This window comes from Nyctereutes procyonoides, unplaced genomic scaffold (assembly GCF_905146905.1).
Source record: "Nyctereutes procyonoides isolate TBG_1078 unplaced genomic scaffold, NYPRO_anot_genome, whole genome shotgun sequence".
In the NCBI taxonomy this organism is placed as follows: Eukaryota; Metazoa; Chordata; class Mammalia; order Carnivora; family Canidae; genus Nyctereutes; species Nyctereutes procyonoides.
Window position 1 is genome coordinate 36,653,407 of NW_026575020.1, and position 18,906 is coordinate 36,672,312.

The 18,906-nt window shown below is 54.0% G+C and overlaps 1 protein-coding gene across 1 annotated transcript; it reads right to left on the reverse strand.

Annotated features, from left to right (window-relative positions):
* Nucleotides 1-2,497: 2,497 nt before the first annotated feature.
* DOLPP1 (dolichyldiphosphatase 1) lies at nucleotides 2,498-11,636 on the reverse strand. Its single transcript, XM_055338026.1, has 8 exons — nucleotides 11,524-11,636; nucleotides 7,899-7,999; nucleotides 7,543-7,627; nucleotides 7,348-7,447; nucleotides 7,019-7,117; nucleotides 6,380-6,508; nucleotides 5,853-5,942; nucleotides 2,498-4,005 (listed from the first exon to the last, which is right to left on the reverse strand). Exons 1-8 carry the CDS (start codon nucleotides 11,597-11,599, stop codon nucleotides 3,969-3,971), a joined length of 717 nt encoding a protein of 238 aa, XP_055194001.1. The 5' UTR covers nucleotides 11,600-11,636; the 3' UTR covers nucleotides 2,498-3,968.
* Between the last annotated feature and the right edge of the window lie 7,270 nt (nucleotides 11,637-18,906).

An 18,906-nucleotide genomic window follows, 5' to 3' on the forward strand; every position in this document is an offset into this window, starting at 1 on the left:
TCAGTGTTATATGGAATGCTGGGGCGGGGGGAGACAAAGAAACACAGATTTAGTCATTACTCCTGAGGGCATGATGTGTGACCTCACAATCTGCAAGTGTTGGATGGGGACAAGCAAGGGTTCTTTGGTTTCTGGACACTCCGGGAGGTAAATGTTGGGGACACTCACACTCCTACAAGATCAAGTTTTTCAATCCAACTGTCAGAGCGCCTGGGTGGCTCAGTTAAGCATCTAACATTGGCTTAGGTCACGGTCTCAGGGTCCTGGGGTCGAGTCCCACTTGTGCCTTCTATCTCAAATAATATCTTTTAAAAATAAATACAAAAGAAAAATAAACCAACTGTCTGAATGTTATGCCAACGGACACTTCTGTCTTAGAATAAAATTTCTAAGGATAGCATCATGCACTTAGCCAATGGACCCAGAGAACGGTTGGCCCTGAGAGTGAGCAGACCCTGACGTCAAAGATGCAGATGAAGAACTTGGTTTTTGTGGGGGGTTTTGCAAAGTATGAGTGAAAAAGAATGGCTCTAAATAGATCCTGTGCAATATGTTATTAAATTCGAAACTGTTGGGACGCCTGGGTGGCTCAGTAGTTGAGTGTCTGCCTTTGGCTCAGGTCGTGATCCCAGGGTGCTGGAATCAAGTCCCACATCAGGCTCCCTGCATGGAGCCTGCTTCTCCTTTTGCCTATGTCTCTGCCTCTGTGTGTGTGTCTCATGAATAAATAAAATCTAAAAAATAAAAAAATTTGAAACTGTGACCCAATGAATGGGTGAAAATTGTTTACCTAGATCCCCTAAAGGCTTATCCAGGTTAGCATGAGCTTGCTTTGAGCTCTCTTCACTGGGAAAGTGCAGGGCCTGGAGTCTGCCAGGTGAGGGGAGAACCAGACCACCTGGAGCCCCAAACAGGGGAACTCTCCCAAGACCGGTGCTTTGGAAGATGCTGAGGAATGGGCTGAAGGGGGCCAGGCTGGGCTGCGGATGAGGGAGCCACATGTGGAGGCTTCGCTGCCTCCTGGGAGGAACTGGTGTGCCCTGGACTCAGAGCCACCTGGCAGGTGGGAGAAGATAGATATTTCAAAGATGTTTATCAAGTATGAAGTAGAGTCAGCTAGGATTGGGGACCAGACTGAATGGGACAGGTCAGGCTGCCTGACGGTGGGAATGGGTGGGGGGTGCTGTCAACAGGGGTGAAGACATCAAGTCCACTTGGGGCCCAGGGAACCCCCAGGGCTCACCAGACAGCCCCTTTCCTCTCTCCTCCCTGGAAAATCCCTGCTGGATTCTGTCCAGCTTGCTTGTTCCCTTCAGCTGCATCTAGTCGGCTTCATACCTACCTGCTGGGTTCTCGTTTCTTAGCTATTCTATTTTTCACTGTTGATTTATTTTAAAATCTTCCAGATCTCACTTGAATTTCCTGCCCCCTACAGATACTTTCAAGTTTGTCTTTTATTTCCTTAAAACAGTAAAACAATTTACTCTGTGCCTGATCATTCCAGTATCGTCCCAGTATGCATGGGTCTGCTCCACTGCCTGCTTTCTTTCTGATGGTTCTCAGTCATGGTGCCTTCTGCACCGGGCCATCTCGGTCTGTATTTTATGCACAGTAATTTAAAAACTACTTACACAGGGGCCCCTGGGTGGCTCAGTCGCTAAGCGTCTGCCTTCGGCTCAGGTCATGATCTCAGGGTCCTGGGACTGAGCCCTGCAGTGGGCTCCCTGCTCAGCAGGGAGTCTGCTTCTCCCTCTCCCCTGCTTGTGTGCTATCAAATAAATAAAACCGTCAAAGAATATGTACACAAGTAACTGAAGTCTCAGATGAAGTTTCCTCCAGACATTTGTTTGCTCTTACCACATACCTGGGGTGAAGTCAACGTAACTGAATGTCAAGGTTCTGCGGACCAGGGCAGGGATCCAAACCAAGCTCAAGCTCATGGGAGGACAGACAGTTCCAAGCTCATGGGAGGACAGAGAGTTCTGATTCACCCTGACCCTGAGGACGTGGCCATTCTGCATCTCCACTTTGTGAACCAAGGAAGTCAACTCCCTACCCTGGGCCTGTCAGTCCTTGGCGGTGACCTGTGCCCATTTCATTCCCACAAGGCCGCCAAACACCCAGCTCAGTCTGCAGCTCTTTCAAAGCAAGACACTGTCTGATTCAACAGGGAGTGGAGGCGACGGAGGCTTAGGAAGGGCATACTGGCCTATCCTCAAGGGCTGAGGGCAGAACCAGAGCCAGCCAGGACCATACCAGGGTCAGGGGGACCTGTAACTGAACTACAGGCCATGAGGTCCCCTCAGACACTGGTAGGAAATGTCACAGAGGCTGTTTAAACCCCAGGTGTGCGGGTTGGAAAGTACTAGATATCTTGGAGATGCTTATGCTTTTATGGTGTTAACCACATCCCTGCCCCTCAGGGTCACAGGTCCCCCATGGCCACCCCTCCCCCACCAGTCTCCTCATGAGCTCAGGCAACAGGTGCTCAAGCTGCCAGAGTTCAAGATTTTATTTTAAAACAATAGTAAACAATTTCATTGATTTTTCTTAAATCAAACAACCTCACACTTGGCTTGTCTCAGGCAAAAAGTACAAAATAAAAATAAGAAAGGAAGGGGAGGAAAATGTAGGGACTGACCAACCTTCCCCAGAAATAGGCCCCTGGTCCTGGCATCTGGAATGGCTTTTGGAGACTGTCTTTAACAAATGAGAAAAGAAAGCACCAAAATATTGTGCTTCAGCAGCAGATTAGGAACCTCCACAAAGAAAAAGGGTTGAGGGGGGAGGGAATACAGGTCCCAAGCAGCCTGGTTCAGTTCTAGAAACTTCCAAGGAGTCTGGAAGCATCTCTTACTCCATTTGAGAGTGACTTAAGAGATTGGGTTCCTTCAGGAGTAGCTGCCCTCCACACTGGACAGTGGGGATCTGTGCACCCATACCCCGGACACAGGCTTAAGGATGCCTCAGCAAGTGCCCAGGCTCTGGGAGGGTGTCAAGAGGACAAGGGAGTGTTCAGAGCAAGGGGAAAGAAGGGGAGGGGTTGGGGGGAGGAGAGGGGAGGGAGGGGAGGGCAGAGACATTAGGTACCCACGGCTCTGCTCCCCTCACTGGCTCCTGGTTCCTCTGCACTTTGTTTGGCTGGAGTTGACAGCTAACTGCTACTGGATGGCAGGACAAAAAAAGAGCTGTAAACAGCCTGGGTTTGCTCACCCACATGTGCAGGCTCTTTTGTCAGAAGGGGACCATTGTCTTGGGGACAGGGGACCAGAGAAAGCCCTTGTGGTGCAGGGTCGATTCGGGGTAGAGCACAATGATAGCAGCCACCAGATGCGCACTCTCTCGGGGCTCTGCCCCCCAGACAAGGAAACACTGAACAAGGTTCTGGAATGGCATTGGTGGCCGGGAGGGCGTGGGGGCACTCCCCTCCTCCTGGGCCCCCAGGCCACCTCTCTAGCCCAGGGAAAGGCGGTCTGTCCCCTGGGCCCAGGGCAAAGGGCCCGGGAAGCTGACCTTGGCCCCTCCTCTGTACATAGGGCAACCGCGGCCGAGCAGGCAGGCCCTCCTGGCCCCATCTCCAAAAGCCCGTCCGCCTTGACAAAATCAAAAAATAAATAGTGTGTATTTTTCACGTCACCTGGATTTCCTGGCCCTGTGACCAGAGGTGTGAGCCCTCTCCTCTACACCACGCCCCGGTGCCTACGCCAAGGGCACTTTCCACCCAGCTAGGGGTGGGCAGCAGCACAGCGAGGGTCTCTGGCCGTGTGGCCCCCTGGCAGCAGGCCCTCCAGGGTCCTGGGCTGAGGGGCTGGCTCGGCCCTTTGGTCCACCTTGTTCGTTAAAATTAAAATAAGAAAAAAAAGGCTCCACTTGGTGACTTGGGTCTGTAGAGGTCTCTGCTTCGTCCCTCTGACTGTCATTCTGTCCATCCTGCAAGGCATCACGCAGGCCAGGTCTGGACTCATCAGTCACTGCAATTTCGTCCCCAGCTTACGCTGTCTGTTCCTACAAAGTGGGGGAGGGGGTATCAAATGAGGAACTCCTGGCATGCAGTGATCCAGGCACTCAGCTGTCCCTGCCCTAGCCACAGTGCCATCAAAATGGGTGACTGCCTACCCCAATAGCCCCAGTGATTGACTCAAATGGGGCCAACCAGAGCTCCCTGCCCTGGGACCTGGGATTTGAGGCCCAGAGAGGATCAAGGTCTCCAGCTGGGCCTGTAACCCACCATGTCTCTGTCCTGGAGTTCAGGAACACAGCCATGAGACTGGGGCAGAGGAGGGCCCAGGATGAGAGACCTGAGACCAGAGGGACCCAGTTGGAATCCAGCTAATTATGGGGATTACCTGCCCAGCATGAGCAGGGTTCTGTTATCATTAATGCGACAACGGACAGGACAGTTCTCTACCTGGAGGTATGCATGCAAAGCCAGAACTGCTGACGGAGGTTATACAGAGGATCTGAGTATCTGGTTGGGGGTATGGCTATATCCACGATGGGCCCAGAAACCTGAGGCAAGCAGGTATAATCTCCCCCATTTTCTAGAGGGGCTGGCTAAGGTTCAGAAAGAAGAATGAATGGACGACTTGTCTAGAGTCCCATTTAACATGTAGAAAACTAAGCCCACAGGTCCCACGGGATGTGGCCTCTGCCTCATCCCCTGCTCTGTCCCCTTGTTCCCTGGGCTCCAATCATAGCAGCTTCTGTCTGTCTGGTGGACTCACCAACCTCTGTCCTTAGATGCTTTGTGGGTGCTGTTCTCTCTGTGGAGAGCTCTCTCCCTGCCCAACCCAACCTCAAAAGACCCACTCTTTCTCCAGGCTCAGGTCCACTGCCCACAGGGCAGCTAGCACAACCACCACCCCCTGCCCCCATCAGGATCCTGTCACAAGCTCTCAGGCCCAGGACACTGATCACACAGACAGGTGCTTCATTCCTCATGTCTCCCCTGCCTGCCATGACCGTCTCTCTCTGTGCTACCCGCAAGTGTGCAGCCTGGCACAGAGCACCTGCATGTGGAAATTTTGGTAGATGAAGGCAAGTGGTGGCCAGCCAGGTGGGGCCAGGTGGGGCAGGGCGCCTGGGCCAGCTGGGGCCCTTCCTTCAGTAATGGGATTGCCTGCCCTAACCTCCTCAAATCCCCTTTCCTCATGGATCCAGGGCTTTACTCGTAAGCTCGTTAGGATAATTTGGACCATGATGCAGACACATTTCCCCGATGCTGCGACACCTGGCCCCAGCATTCTTCTCATCAGCATGTCAGGAAACCTCCCAGGCTTGCTCTGGAGCCTGACCTCAACTCAGCTCCGCCTCAGAACCTGGGGAGAAAGCTGGCCTTCCCCAGCCCAGTTGGCACTGCACCCAGGATTTGGGGTGAGTAGAGAGGGAGAGCTTAGTCAGAAGGCTCCAAAGCTCAGCTTTGTCCCGACTTGCTCTGCATCCCTGGGCAGCCCCAACTCCCTGTGCCTCAGTTTTCCCATCTGTAGGAAAGCATCTGGACTAAACAACCCCAAGGGGGGTCCACATACAGATACCCCGAGAATCTCGGCTGCCCAGCTTTCTGGTGTTGGGCCACAGGGGCTAAAACACAGCTCTGGGCCAGACAGCCAGGTTCCCTACCCGGCTCCCACATCCACCATAGGCAAGTCCCAGTCAAGTGATTCCTCCTCTCTTCTCTGACCTTGTTTCTCAACTGTAAAATGGGGCCCAGGGAAGGTTCAATGAGGTAGTGCAAGAAAAATGCTTAGGCAAGTGGCTGGCTATTGGGGAGCCCTCCGAAAAGGGGTACAGTGGCCGCCGTGGGGTTCTCCCTCACTGAGCCAGGCCCCAGTGTCTCCTGGCCCCTAACTCACCTGGCTTCTGCCCGGGTTACTGTGTACTCAAACCAGAGTACGTTGGGAATGAGGCTCGTGTCTCGGATTAGGAAGAACTCAGAGATAGGCCTGAAGAAACAGACATCCGGAAAGCCAGGACCACATCAGGGCATGAGCCTGTCACCAAGCCAGATTCCCCCACCAGTGCCCAGGGCTGGCAATGCACCCTCCCCCCATTGTTCAGAGAGCCTTTGCCTGGCTTGTGACCCAGGAGCCACTGAGAAACCCAGACACGTCACCTGTGCAACACCCAGGCAGGGGCACTGCCCCATGGTACATACAGCTCAGCAGGCCTTAGGCTGCTTCCTAAGTCCCTGAAAGCCTAGGTGTGGAGAGGCTGGCCCCCTGGCTTCTGGGCCTGAAAAAACCCCTGGGGGAGGAGGACGCCGAGCAAGCAGGGCCTTCAGCTCATGCCCGCTGGAGGCTGGGACAACAGCGCCCTCCCAGGAAGCTGGAGGCTGGGGGCAGAGGTGGGTGGGGCAGCCACAGGGCCAGGAGGCAGTTACCAGGCTGCTATCCTAGGGAACAGCGGGGTGAGGACCTCCTGGGTGAAGGCGAACCAGGCGACGGCCATGAGGCTCCCAGCAATGCCCCCATAGAGCACCTGGCTCCAGGTGTGGTACAGCAGGTAGACCCTGGGCCAAGGATAGAGGAAGGTTCATGAGACCCAGTGGGCACAGGCCTGCACGATCCCCCCGTGCCCAAGCACTGGCTTCCCAGGGACCTGTGGGTGCACATGGGGAGACACATGCAGAGAGGACAAATTCCTGTGAACACATAGCCTCCGATCTACTTCCAGAAGGAGCTGCTCCTTCCAAACACAGAAGTGAAAGGATGGTTTGGCTGGGATTAGCCTCCCTTCTGTCCACCCTTCAGCTGAGTCTGTCTGCAAGAAGCTCCTCCAGGACACTGGGAACAGATGGCTGATGTGTGCAGGTGTCCCCAGAACCTTGGGCTTGGCCAAGGACCAGGCTGGAAGGGGGAGCGGACCTCTAGCCCTTTAACATGAGAGGCCTAGGACCCCCTTCCCAGCTCTGCTCTATATGCTCTGGGACTCGGGTCCATACAGAGGCCCAAACAGAGACCACAAATCCAGCAAGACCCCATGGGCAGGGTGGGGGTAGGGGCTCTCCCTCCCTCCATACCTGCTATAGGAGACTAGAAAGGCCGCGGTGAGGAGACCCAGGGAGAGCACGTGCCTCCACAGCAAGTCCAGGAACCTGGCGTTGTTTGTTTGGTGCATTCTGGGAAAACAGGCCTGTCAGACGGCCTCAGCCCACAGCCTGGAGCCCAGGCCTCCCAAGCAGCCCCTGGTCCCATCCAAATGCTGCCTGGGCAACTTCTCCTTGGCTGCAGCTCCTCCCACCCCTGAGGGAGGCCAAGCCCCAAGGGTGTCCAAAGACCTGAGAGTGAGTCCTTGGCAGAGGCCAGCTTGGGCCAAGTCAGGGTCACCCAGATCAGGGGAGAAGCTCACCTTAAATACAGGAAAAGGAAGGAATAGACGGAGAAGAACCACATAAACTGGGAATGGCTGGAGGGCATTCCGTACTTGGTGCCCACTGCCATGTGGGGGCCTAGGAGAGAGAACAGAGCAAGATGGGAGAATGCAGGCCTCCCAGTGACATCCCGACCAGGGGCACCCCCCCGGACCCTGCAGCCCAGGACCTACCTCCACAGGGCCGTGGCTCCTGGATGACGTGTTTGATCAGCCAGTTGACCCCCTCGTTCAGTGCCAGGCCCCCGAGGAATGAAATCTGCCAGGAAGATGTGCGGTCAGCTGGGCTTCTGTGTGCCTGCTGGCTGCCACCCATGCCATGGCTGCCAGATGCCATGTGGCATCTGACTGAACTTCCCAGCCCAACCAGTAAACACTCCGGAACCAGCCAGGAAGCACCACAAACTTCAAGAAAGGTGGAGACAGGGCAGGGAAAGGAAAGCATCCAGGATGAAACGGTGCAATGCCCCCTCCCGGTGGGGGGGAATTGGAGGAGCAGTGGAGGGACAGCCAGGGATGTATTCACTCACCGTATGTAGCTCCCGCTTGAATATGATGAGGGTCACGAAACCAACAATGACGAATACAGGGCTGAGGCTCAGGTAGGCAAGGAGGTGGCCAGAGAGATCACCTGGAGTGAGTAGGGGGGCGGGGGGGGGCACAGGGAAACAAGATAAGGACAGTGCACAGCAATCAGAAGAGGGGCTAGCACCTAGCAGGTCAAGTAGGGCCTGAGCCAGAAAGGAAGGCCCAGAGGGCAGACCAGACAGCCATGGATGCCTTAGTCTACAGGTGACCATACCAATTCAGCCATGGGCTGAGCCCTAATATTCATGGATCATAAGGGTTTTTTTGTTTGTTTGTTTTTTGTTTTTTGTTTTCATAGATCATAAGTTTTAAGCTGCCTTCACTGGCCTCATTCTGTAAATGAAGAAACTGAGTCCCACAGGGGCTGCGTGACTTGTCCGAAGTCACACAGCTAGAAAGAAGTGAAGTCTGGCCTAAAATCCAAGTGGCCTACTCTGGCCTAGTCCAGATAGTAAACCCATCACCCTGCCAAAGCAGGAATTTGAATCTGGCTTGGTCTGACTTTAGAGGCCAGGCCCTGTACCAGGAGGCATCCCGGGGCACATGGGTGCCTCTGGAGCACAGTGCTGTGCTGAGGCTGCCCCAGCCAAGCTCTTGGCCTCCAACAGAACCCAGGAGTCTCTGGACACCACAGAGTCTGACAGCGACCAAGTGAGGGGAGGCTGCTTTGCCCAACAGGCAGCCTCTCATTGGCAAGAAATTGGCTACCTACTACCTGCTTTTTACCCTAACAGGCCGGGAAAGGAGGCTGTGCAGGGACCAGGAGCCCCTCTGAGAGCTGAGGACACTGAAGCCTCTTCAGTAAGGACACGTTCCCTCTTGGTTAAGGGCAGGGCTGACACTGAGTCCAAAGACTGCCTCCACCTTTAAGAGACTGCGTGGCCGCTCTAGGGTCAGAGGGCATGCATGGCTCATGGTTCAGCTCCTGTGCCAGTGAAAAGGGGCTATTAGCACTCAAGTCCTACAACTGTGGGAGCTTGGATGCGGCAAGGCCAGCTCAGCTCCTGGCACCCATGTTGGGAGAACTCAGCATGGGAAATGGCCCATACCATCAGCCTGGCCTCACACAGGCAGCAGGAAGGTGCCCACGCAGGGCTAAGCCCAGATTCCAGGCTGAAGAGATGGTCACATACCTGGCCTTACTCACATCTACCCACAGCAGGACTGGCTGAGAACCTGCAAGGGGGAAGGGGCCAGCAACCTAGGTTCAAGTGCCACTGCTGCCCCAGGCCCACTGGCTAGGTGACACTGGGTGAGACCTTTCCCTTTCCTAGTCCTCTGTCTCCTCATCCACATGATGGCCTGGCCCCTTTCAGCTCTAAGATTCTGGGGCTTTTGGCTGCCCAGCTAATGTTCCGAACTCTGGGTTGTGAGGACAGGGAGAAGCTGGTGCCCCCAAACCTTGGGCCATCTCCATGGCCTGTCCCATAACCAGCGCTACCCTTGGGCCTTCCTGCAGATGCTGTAGAGGCTCTGGCCTCTCCACTCTCTAATCTAAGTCCCTCCATGGCTCCCTCTGCCCTTGGGATGAGTCCTACCCCAGGCCAGCTCATCAGGTCCTGCACAGTCCTGGCCCTGCTTCCTTCCCACCTTTGCTCCAGTCCCCAGGAACAGAACTCTAGTTCCATGAATGCTCCCTGCCCTGTCCCACTTCTGGACTTTGCACACACAGGCTTCCCCAACTGAGATGCTGTCTGGGTTAATGCAACATAAATTAAGTAGCCACCACAGTGGCAAAAAAAAAAAAAAAAAGACATATTCCTAGCATTGCAGAGCTCTCAGTCTGTGGTGGAATCTATAACCAAGGCATCGCTAATGATGCACTTATTATATGTGGCTATGGGGCCGGTATCTTTCTCTCCCTCTACATAGCAGGCTCCAGGAGAGCTGAGACGGGGTCCCTACACCCTGCTCAATCTCCCAAGCCCAGCCCAACACCTGGCACTCAACTAGGCTTAAAAACAATGCTAAAAAAAAAAAAAAATTGCTACATGAGTAAAGAAGGGAAGAAGCAAGGATTGGTGTAGTGAGGGTACAAAAGGGGCCACAGAAGAGTTAGCAGATGACTCGACCTTGAACAAGGCCCCCAGGTTCACCCAGGCTCCTCCTCCAGGTACTCACAGTCCCTGCAAAGAGCTCCTTGTCACACCCTGTGTCATGCTGCTCACAAATGCCAGGTTCCTTCTTCTGGTTTGTGAGCACTCAGAGAAACTAGGCTACTCTGAGGCCAGGGAGAGGAAGTCTGAAAATGCTGAGGCCTTCCAATCCCTTCCCCTCTTCAGCCCTTGGTTTCCCTCTTGTAAAGTGGGGTTTTTTGTTTGTTTTGGTTTTTTTTACAGTCCATAAGGCAGGGAGTGTACAGGCCTGTTCACCATTCTAAACCCTGAGCTAGCCCAGGGCCTAGCACTCAGGAGGTGCTCATTGAATACTGGCTGAACGAATGATGCATAAATGGTGGGCAGGCGGGCAGGCAGGGTGAAGGCCTGGCAGGGCTGCCCCACCCCCTGCATAACCCAGAACACCTAGGGTCAAAGTTCCCTGGCATCTCTGTGCCAGAAAGCAGCGTTAACAGGCCCGTTCTGGGGCAACCAGGGCTCAGTGAGGGGCCCCCAGGCTCACCCAACACTCAACCATCCTACCCTGGGAGGGTGAGGTGGGCCTGAGATGGTCCTTGAAAGGTGAGCTAATATTCACTGCAGTTACATACTGAATGCTTACTGTGTGCCTGGCATCGCACTCAGCATTTCTCATACCACCTGTAATCTGTTTCTCACATCAACACTAGAAGGAAGACCCTGTGATCATCCCACTTTAGAGATGAACCAACTGAGGAACAGAGAGGTGAAGTCACTTGCACCAGGCCTCAGCCTCAACTGGAGCCCAGGCACCTCTGACCCTAAGGCCCGAGCTCTCACCACTCTACTAGCCTCCAGAACGGTTGCTAAAGGACCTCTCAGCCGGAAAAAACTGCACTTCTATTGATGTGTCTGATTGGGAAACTCCAAAAGTCAGATGCTAGGGGCTGCCAGTCCCTGACCCGGCCCCCTCTGTTGTGGAGCAGTTCCCTGCTCAGGGCGTGGCACAAGTACTCTAACAACGAATAGCTGCCCGGCCTCGGTTTGCACACTCCCAGCAGTGGGGAGCTCTTTGCAGCCCAAAGACGCTGTCTGAAGGAAAGAGGCACTCCCTGCACGCCTAGGAGGGAGCCTGGCCTCTCGGCCTCCAGGGACCCAGAGAAGAAGGGCTCGGGTCCAGGCCAGTCATCCCTTGCCGCCTCACGCAGACCCCAGCCCCATTACAGCCCACCCGCGTTCCCGGACCCGGGAGGCGGCCCGGCCGCGCAGCCGCAGAGGGCGCGAGCGAGCCGCTCACAATTTCGCCCAGCTCATCGCCGCACCATTGCGCCTGCGCGGCGCGCGCGCCGGCCGAGCCCCTCCAAGGCTCACTATTTGACAGTTCCCACCCCGGCCCCCCGGCGCCCCCGCCGCGGGCCTGCGCGGGCCGGAGCGCCCGGGGCTGACAGGCCAGCCCCAGGAAGGCGTCCTCCGAGACGGGGCCGCCTTTTACCTGTAGGATATTCGACGTGGGTGAGGGTCACCGGCCGCCATGAAGCGGGGAGCGAGCACTGTCCGTCCGCTGCCATCTTACCCGGAGACCGGGCTTCGCCGAGTAGCCAATGGGGAGCCAGGGGGGCGGTGGTCCTGACCTATCACGCCGGGGAGGCGCCGCGTGCCCAATCGGAGGCCGATACAGGTAGCGGCGCAGCCATTTAGCGTGCGGGCCCTGAGGCTGACCCGAGCGGCGAATCAGAGAGCGGGGCCCCGGAGCATGCGAGCCGACCGCGCCGGCGTCCAATCCGGGGCGAGCACAGGTAGGCTCCTGGCCAATCAGAGGAGAGGAGGGTTCCAGAGCACAACAGAGAACAGAGCAGCCAGTCGCAAGGTGAAGCGGGCTCACAGAGTGAGCGGGACAGGCCAATCAGGCGCTAGCTTGGGGGGCGTGTTGAAGTTTGGTGGGAGCTTTGGTTTGCCTGGGACCTGCGCAGAGTGGACGCGGCCTCTGCGGTGCCCCCAGCCCGGCCGCGGTCGGCGGGAGTTGGGCTCTGGTCAGAACGCACGTTCGGGTCTGAGCCGACCCACTTTCGGTTATGAGTAAACTGCGGCCAAAGACCGGTCGTTGACTGACCGGCGACCCTTGTGTTAAAGTGTGTGGGGTGGAGGAGGGACTCCCGGAGGGGCGGGGGTGGGGACAGTCGGCGCCCTAAGTGCTTTGCGGAGTGGAGGGCGGCCTGCCTGAAGTTGGGACAGACTCCCTTCTTCTTTCCTTCAATTCATTCATTCAGATGTTTTGATTCAGTCGCGTTTATTTTGCTTTAGGCATCTTGGGAGTGTTTTAAAGGAGAAGCCTGTTTGCCACCTACACCTCAGTTTCCCGGAAACATTCCTCCCAGTGTCCCTGCGTAACAGGGCCCTGCGTAAACAGCCACACCTTCCCACCCACCTCCCCGCCTCCTGCCGCCGCTGTCCCTGCGGCTAGATTGAATTACTCAGTCCAGCCGAGATGCCCTGCCTGCAACGCCTCTCCGCTCCTGTCCCACTTGGCCTCGCCAAGTCTAGCTCGGGTGTCTTTTCTCACCTAGAATCTGTTTCCATGGCCAGGTGAGAGGCCTCCCCTGGGTTCCCAGTTGCATCTCTTCTTCTTCTCTTTTTTAAGACTTTATTTATTTATTCATGACAGACGCAGAGAGAGGCAGAGACAGAGGCGGAGGGAGAAGCAGGCTCTGGATGTGAGACTCCCTCCCAGAACCCCGGGATCACCACCTGAGGCAAAGGCAGGTGCTGAACCACTGAGCCACCCAGGTGCCTCTGCATCTCCTCCTCTTCTTCTTCTTTGTCTTCTTTCTTCTTCTTCTTTTTTTTTTAAGATTTATTTATTTATTCATGATAGACATAGAGAGAGAGGGGGGCAGAGACACGGGCAGAGGGAGAAGCAGGCTCCATGCCAGGAGCCCGATGTGGGACTCAATCCCGGGACTCCAGGATCGCGCCCTGGGCCAAAGGCAGGCGCCAAACTGCCGAGCCACCCAGGGATCCCCTGCATCTCCTCTTCTACCTCTGCACTGGCCACAGAGGACCATTACTGGTTCCTTATCTGTCTCCCAATAAGCAGTCTCCCATGCAGCACCAAGAGCAGCTTGTAGAAGTGCAGGTTCCTGGGCCCCACTGTGGCCTAGCTTGATCCAGTAGATCTGGGTTGGAGCCGTGGAGTCTGCATTCCTACGTGTTCTGGGGGTTCTGACGAAAGTAGGTCCAGCCATGCGGAGAAGCCTGGGCAACAAGAAGACAGGGCCTGTTACATATTTGAGCCTGGCCCAGACCAGTGCTAGCACAAGTACCTGATAAACAGCATAAGTTCTTTTGAGAAGTGAGAATAAAGCAGAGGGTTTCACCAACCAGAGATGCTCACTCTGCCACAACCATGGGAGCCACAACCATGGCTTGAGCTGAGGAGTCGTGGCGGGGGGCGAGGGGGGGGGAGCAATGCAGATGGTGGTGACTCAACCCACCAGCAAGCCAGGAGGGCCCCAGGCCCTCCCAACTGTACTTAGCTAACACCCAGCCCAGCCTGGACTTGTCTGGATCAGCTGACCCCATCTCATTGTCACCTGCCCTCAGCTCCCTCAGGCACTGCCATTATTAGCCTGTGAGAAGCAGGAGGTGTGAGGAGTGGGCTGTGAGTTTCCCAGAATAATTCCCTGGCACAGGACAGCCATCCTGACCCGGGCTGCTTTGCCCCTCCTTGGTTAGCAACCATTTTACTGATGAACAAATAGGCCTAGAGATGCAAAGCCCTGAAACCCAGGCCTGACTCCAGAGTCCTCTCACCCTGGGGAGAGTGTTCTGGAGGAAGAGACAGGGACAAGGAACTATAAAATGAGAGGGTGAGGGACTCCTGGGTGGCTCAGCGGTTTAGCGCCACCTTCAGTCCAGGGCGTGATCCTGCAGTCCCAGGATGGAGTCCCACATCAGGCTCCCTGCATGGAGCCTGCTTCTCCCCTCTGTGTCTCTCATGAATAAATAAATAAAACCTTAAAAAACAAACAAACAAAAAAACAAAACAAAAAACGAGAGGGTGTTATCCAGACTGGCATTTTCCTGGCAAAGGGAACAGCATAAGCAAGTGTCCTGACCCTGGGTGTGTGGCTGGGTGGAAAGGGCAAGAGAGAAGGAGGGGGACAGCTGCTGGGGAAGGGGGCTGGCAGAGGCCTATCCACCCCAAACTTTGAGGGTCACCAGCAGTGGTGGGGACAGAGCAGAGCTCTGAAGGATGGGTAAGATTTTATTTATTTATTTATTTGACAGAGAGAGAAAGAGAATGAGCACAAGCAGGGGAGAGGGGCAGAGGGAGAGGGAGGCAGGCTCCCTTCTGAGCCCCAACATGGGGCTCAATTCCAGGACTCTGGGATCATGACCTGAACCAAAGGCAGACACTTAACTGACCAAGCCACCTAAGCACCCAGGGCTTTACTTATTAAAAAAATAAAATAAGATATAACATTCACATAGGAAATTCCAGAAATCAGATGTATACAACTTGATGAAGTTTCACAAACTAAACACATCTGTGTAAGCAGCCCTCAGACCAAGATCCAGGGGCCCAGGAGCCCCATACCCTGAGTCACCCCAGGGTGACCACCATCCCAATTTCTTTTTTTTTTTAATTTTTTTTTTTATGATAGTCACACACACACAGAGAGAGAGAGAGAGAAAGAGGCAGAGACACAGGCAGAGGGAGAAGCAGGCTCCATGCACCGGGAGCCCGACGTGGGACTCGATCCGGGGTCTCCAGGATCGCGCCCTGGGCCAAAGGCAGGCGCTAAACTGCTGCGCCACCCAGGGATCCCACCATCCCAGTTTCTAACACCATCCATTGGATTAGTCTGAATTTCATACTTTCTGTAAGCAGAATCCTACCGTAGGTACTTTTTTGCATGAAGCTTCTTCCGCAAGCATTGGTTTGCGAGATTTATCCATGCTGTGGATTGTTCTCATTTGTTCACTCTCTCACTGTGCAGCATTCCATGGTGTGAACACATCACACCCTGCACTTTATTTTCCATTCGACTCTCGATGGACATTTGGGGTGTCTCTAGAGTTCGGGGTTATGAACAGTGCTGCTCAGAACACCCTCGCGCATACCTTGGGTGTACCAGTTAGGCCGTTTCTGATGGAGATGTGCCTGGAATCATGGCAGGGTCCCAGAGGTGGCAGAGATGACAGGTCCAAACTGCCAAGTGAACGAGGGGCTGGGGACTGCAGATGTACACGCTGCAAGAAGACCCCCAAGAGGCTGTGGGAGCCATCTGTCTCCTCCCTGAGCTGAGAGGTAGACCAGAAGTTCCCTGGTATCGCTCTGAGCAAACTAGGAGGTGCTCTAGTCTTAGTCACTTGCACTATCATCAATCACTACACCCTGCAAGGCAGCCCTGAATGCTTTCAGTTTATATCTGAGGACAGTGAGGCCCTTGACTGTCCCCCCACCCCCATTTGCCAGGTCACTGGGCTAGTGTGTGGCAGAGGCAGGATTCAAATCCAAGTCTGCCTGATGGGCAGGCGCAGGTTCTGAGCCAGCCTGCATCCCGTGAGCCCAACTGCTGCCTTCCTCTTCCCACTTGCCCCAAGGAGTCCTGGGATAAGTCCTGGGCTCCAGGCTTTTCCAGAGCCCCCAGCTGTGCCAGGCAGGGCTGGCCTTTTACTCACTGTGGCCTTTCCTCCAGTGGGGAGTTCACAGACAGGGCAGCCCTCACCTGGACTCATTTGTGCTCAGAGTCCTTTAGGAAACTCCCTGTCTCTGTGCCTGTTTCCCCAAAACATGTCTGCTGCTGCCCTTTACATGAGGTTCATTCGTTCACTTTTGAAACTGAGTTCCCAGGTAGTGCAGGCCCAGGAAGGGGAGTCAGGGCTGAAGAGCGAACGTGACCAGTGGTGTGCCACCCACAGGGAACTCATTCCAATGGGGGCTATGGCATCCTGAAGATGCCAGTTTATTTTTTTTTTAAGATTTTATTTATTCATGAGCCACACACACACACACACACACACACACACACACACACAGAGGAGAGAGAGAGAGAGAGAGAGAGAGAGAGAGAGAGAGAGAGGCAGAGACAGAGGCAGAGGGAGAAGCAGGCTCCATGCAGGGAGCCCATTGTCGGACTCGATCCCTGGTCTCCAGGATCAGGCCCTGGGCTGAAGGCGGTGCTAAACCACTGAGCCACCAGGGCTGCCCCTTTAGATGCCAGTTTAGAAACACAAATTGTCTTGAGGCACCTGGCTGGCTTAGTTGGTAGAGCATGTGACTCTTGATCTTGGGGTCATGAGTTCAAGCCCCACGTGTGGTGTAGAGATAACTAAAATTAAAAAAAAAAAAAAAAGACCCATGGCCTCAAACTAGAAGTGACATTTTGGTTTCAAAATCTCTGGGAGAGGGCAGCCTGGGTGGCTCAGCGGTTTAGCGCCGCCTTCAGCCCAGGGCCTGATCCTGGAGACCCGGGATCAAGTCCCACATCAGGCTCCCTGCATGGAGCCTGCTTCTCCCTCTGCCTGTGTCTCTGCCTCTGTGTGTGTGTGTGTGTGTGTGTCTCATGAATAAATAATAAAATTTTAAAAACAAAAGATACCAAAATCTCTGGGAGAGGGTGCCTGGGTGGCTCAGTGGTTGAGCATCTGCTTTTGGCTCGTGTCATGATCCTGGGGTCCTGAGATCGAGTCCCACATTAGGCTCCCCACAGGGAGCCTGCTTCTCCCTCTGCCTTTGTCTCGGCCCCTCTCATTAATAAATAAAATCTTAAAAAAAAAACCCTCTGAGAAGAGCCATTTATTGTCTATCTCCTAGAACAGAAGATTCTAGAAGCTAGGGTCTGGAGTTAGAAGCACCATTGTGTCAAGTCCTCAAGACAAATTGTCTGGCTCATCCCTTGTGCTGGGTGCATTTTTTGATTTCCATGGTGGAAATTCTCTCTCCTGTGGCCCCTTGCAAGCTACCATTGTAATGTTCCTGAACAGAGTGGAGAAGAGCTACACAGGCAGCTCTCACACCTGCCACTGCTGGTGCTGTGCCTGGAGCAGTGCTTGGTACACAGCAGGTGCACAATAGATCCTTGGTGAACAAATTAATGTTCTGTTACATTTGTAGGAACATCCTAGGAGCTATTTATATTGTAATTCAAACTACTGTTTATTGAGCACTTGGTGTGAACCAGAAAGGACTTTAAGATCTGACCCTCCACAACCCTCCTCAGGCTGTGTGAGGATGGATCTCATGTGATAGAAGCCCTGAGGTTCATCATGACCTGATGTAAATACAGAGGACTCTGAGGTGAACAGAAGGTGTGGATATGGATGTCAGGATGGGTTCAAGAGACCTGGGCTGCCATGGACTCACTGCACACACTAAGGTGGTCACCCCTCCCCTTGCAATCTCCCCTTTGATCAACAAGGGGGTTGGAATCAGCTACTGCTGTGTAACAAGCCAGCCCAAAATGTAGCGCCTTAAAACCATCACCATTTTATGGCTCAAGATTGGCAAATTTAGCTGGGCAGTTCTTCTGGGTCACTCTGGGCCTGTATGGTCCAAGCAGTCTCCTCCAAGTCTGAAAGTTAGCTAGGGCTGTTGGTCAGGGTGCCCATGCTCTCCGCCATATGGCCTCCCAAGCCACGGACCCCAGTTTCCTTCATGGCAGCAGCTACATTCCAAGAGGGAAGTCCCAAAGCTACAGGGCTCAAGCCTCTGCTTGCATCACGTTACTCTTGTCCCACTGGCCAAAGCAGATCATGCAGCCAAGCCCAGAGCTGATATGGGCGAGGCCCATACGAGGACACAGATTCCAAGAGGCATGGTTTGTGGGGGCCATGATTCTGACAGTCCACCGTCTGCCACAGAATGGGCCAGGGTTCCCCTCGGCCTTCCCAGCTCTGGCCTCTGGGATTCTGAGCTTCCCGGGACATCTTACACTGGGAAGGAAGTGCCCAAAAACTGATTGGGGCCGGGGCACGGGGGTGGGGTGGGGGTGTCAAAAAGACCTAGGAGCCAGCTCAAAGGGCCTCCCGCTGGTCAATTTTGTGACCATTTGAGCATCAGAATGACTGCAAGCAACTGTAAATTATCAAATAAATCAAAATGAGTGAATCCATTCTGGCGTTCAAAAAAGAAGGCGGAAAACTCACTGCAGAATGCAATTCAGCAACTGGAAAATAAAATACCGAGACATGCCGTAAAATGGATGTGATCTCAAAAATACTTTTCTAGGGGTACCTGGGAGGCTCAGCGGTTGACCATCTGCCTTTGGCTCAGGGCATGATCCCGGAGTCCCAGGATTGAGTCCCACATTGGGCTACCTTTGAGGAGCCTGCTTCTCCCTCTGCCTATGTCTCTGCCTTCTCTCTGTGTCTCTCATGAATAAATAAAATCTTTAAAAATATATTTTTCTATATAAAGAGGCTAAGCACAAAAGACCACATATTTATGATTCCATTTATAGGAGATGTCCAGAAAAGGCAGGTTGAGAGAGAAAATAAATGGGTGAGGCCCTGGGGGCTGGGGAATTTACTGCAAATGGGCACATGGGGTCTTTCTAGGGTGACGAGACTCTTTCTAAAATGATACTGTGCTTACAGTTGCCCACCTCTGTAAATTTACTTTAAAAAAAATCAAGTTGGGGTGCCTGGGTGGCTCAGGCAGTTGAATGTTTGACTCTTGATCTCAGCTCAGGTCTTGATCTCAGGGTCATGAGTTCGAGCCCCATGTTGGAGTCCATGCGAGGTGTGGAGCCTACTTAAGAAAAATGTTTTTAAATATAAAAAAATAAAAATAAAAGATTGTTAAAGCAAGTGTACTTTATGGCATACAAATTGTACCTTAATATAACTGTTGAATGAAAACTTATCTGCC

Bases quoted from the DNA above. Each gene is read 5' to 3' on its own strand.
- DOLPP1 (XM_055338026.1), bottom strand. From the start codon at position 11,599: ATGGCAGCGGACGGACAGTGCTCGCTCCCCGCTTCATGGCGGCCGGTG. The intron at 7,118-7,347 runs GTGAGCTTCTCC...CTGTTTTCCCAG, and splicing joins TTCCTTTTCCTGTATTTAAG to AATGCACCAAACAAACAACG. The intron at 6,509-7,018 runs GTATGGAGGGAG...TCCTTGGCCCAG, and splicing joins TTTCTAGTCTCCTATAGCAG to GGTCTACCTGCTGTACCACA.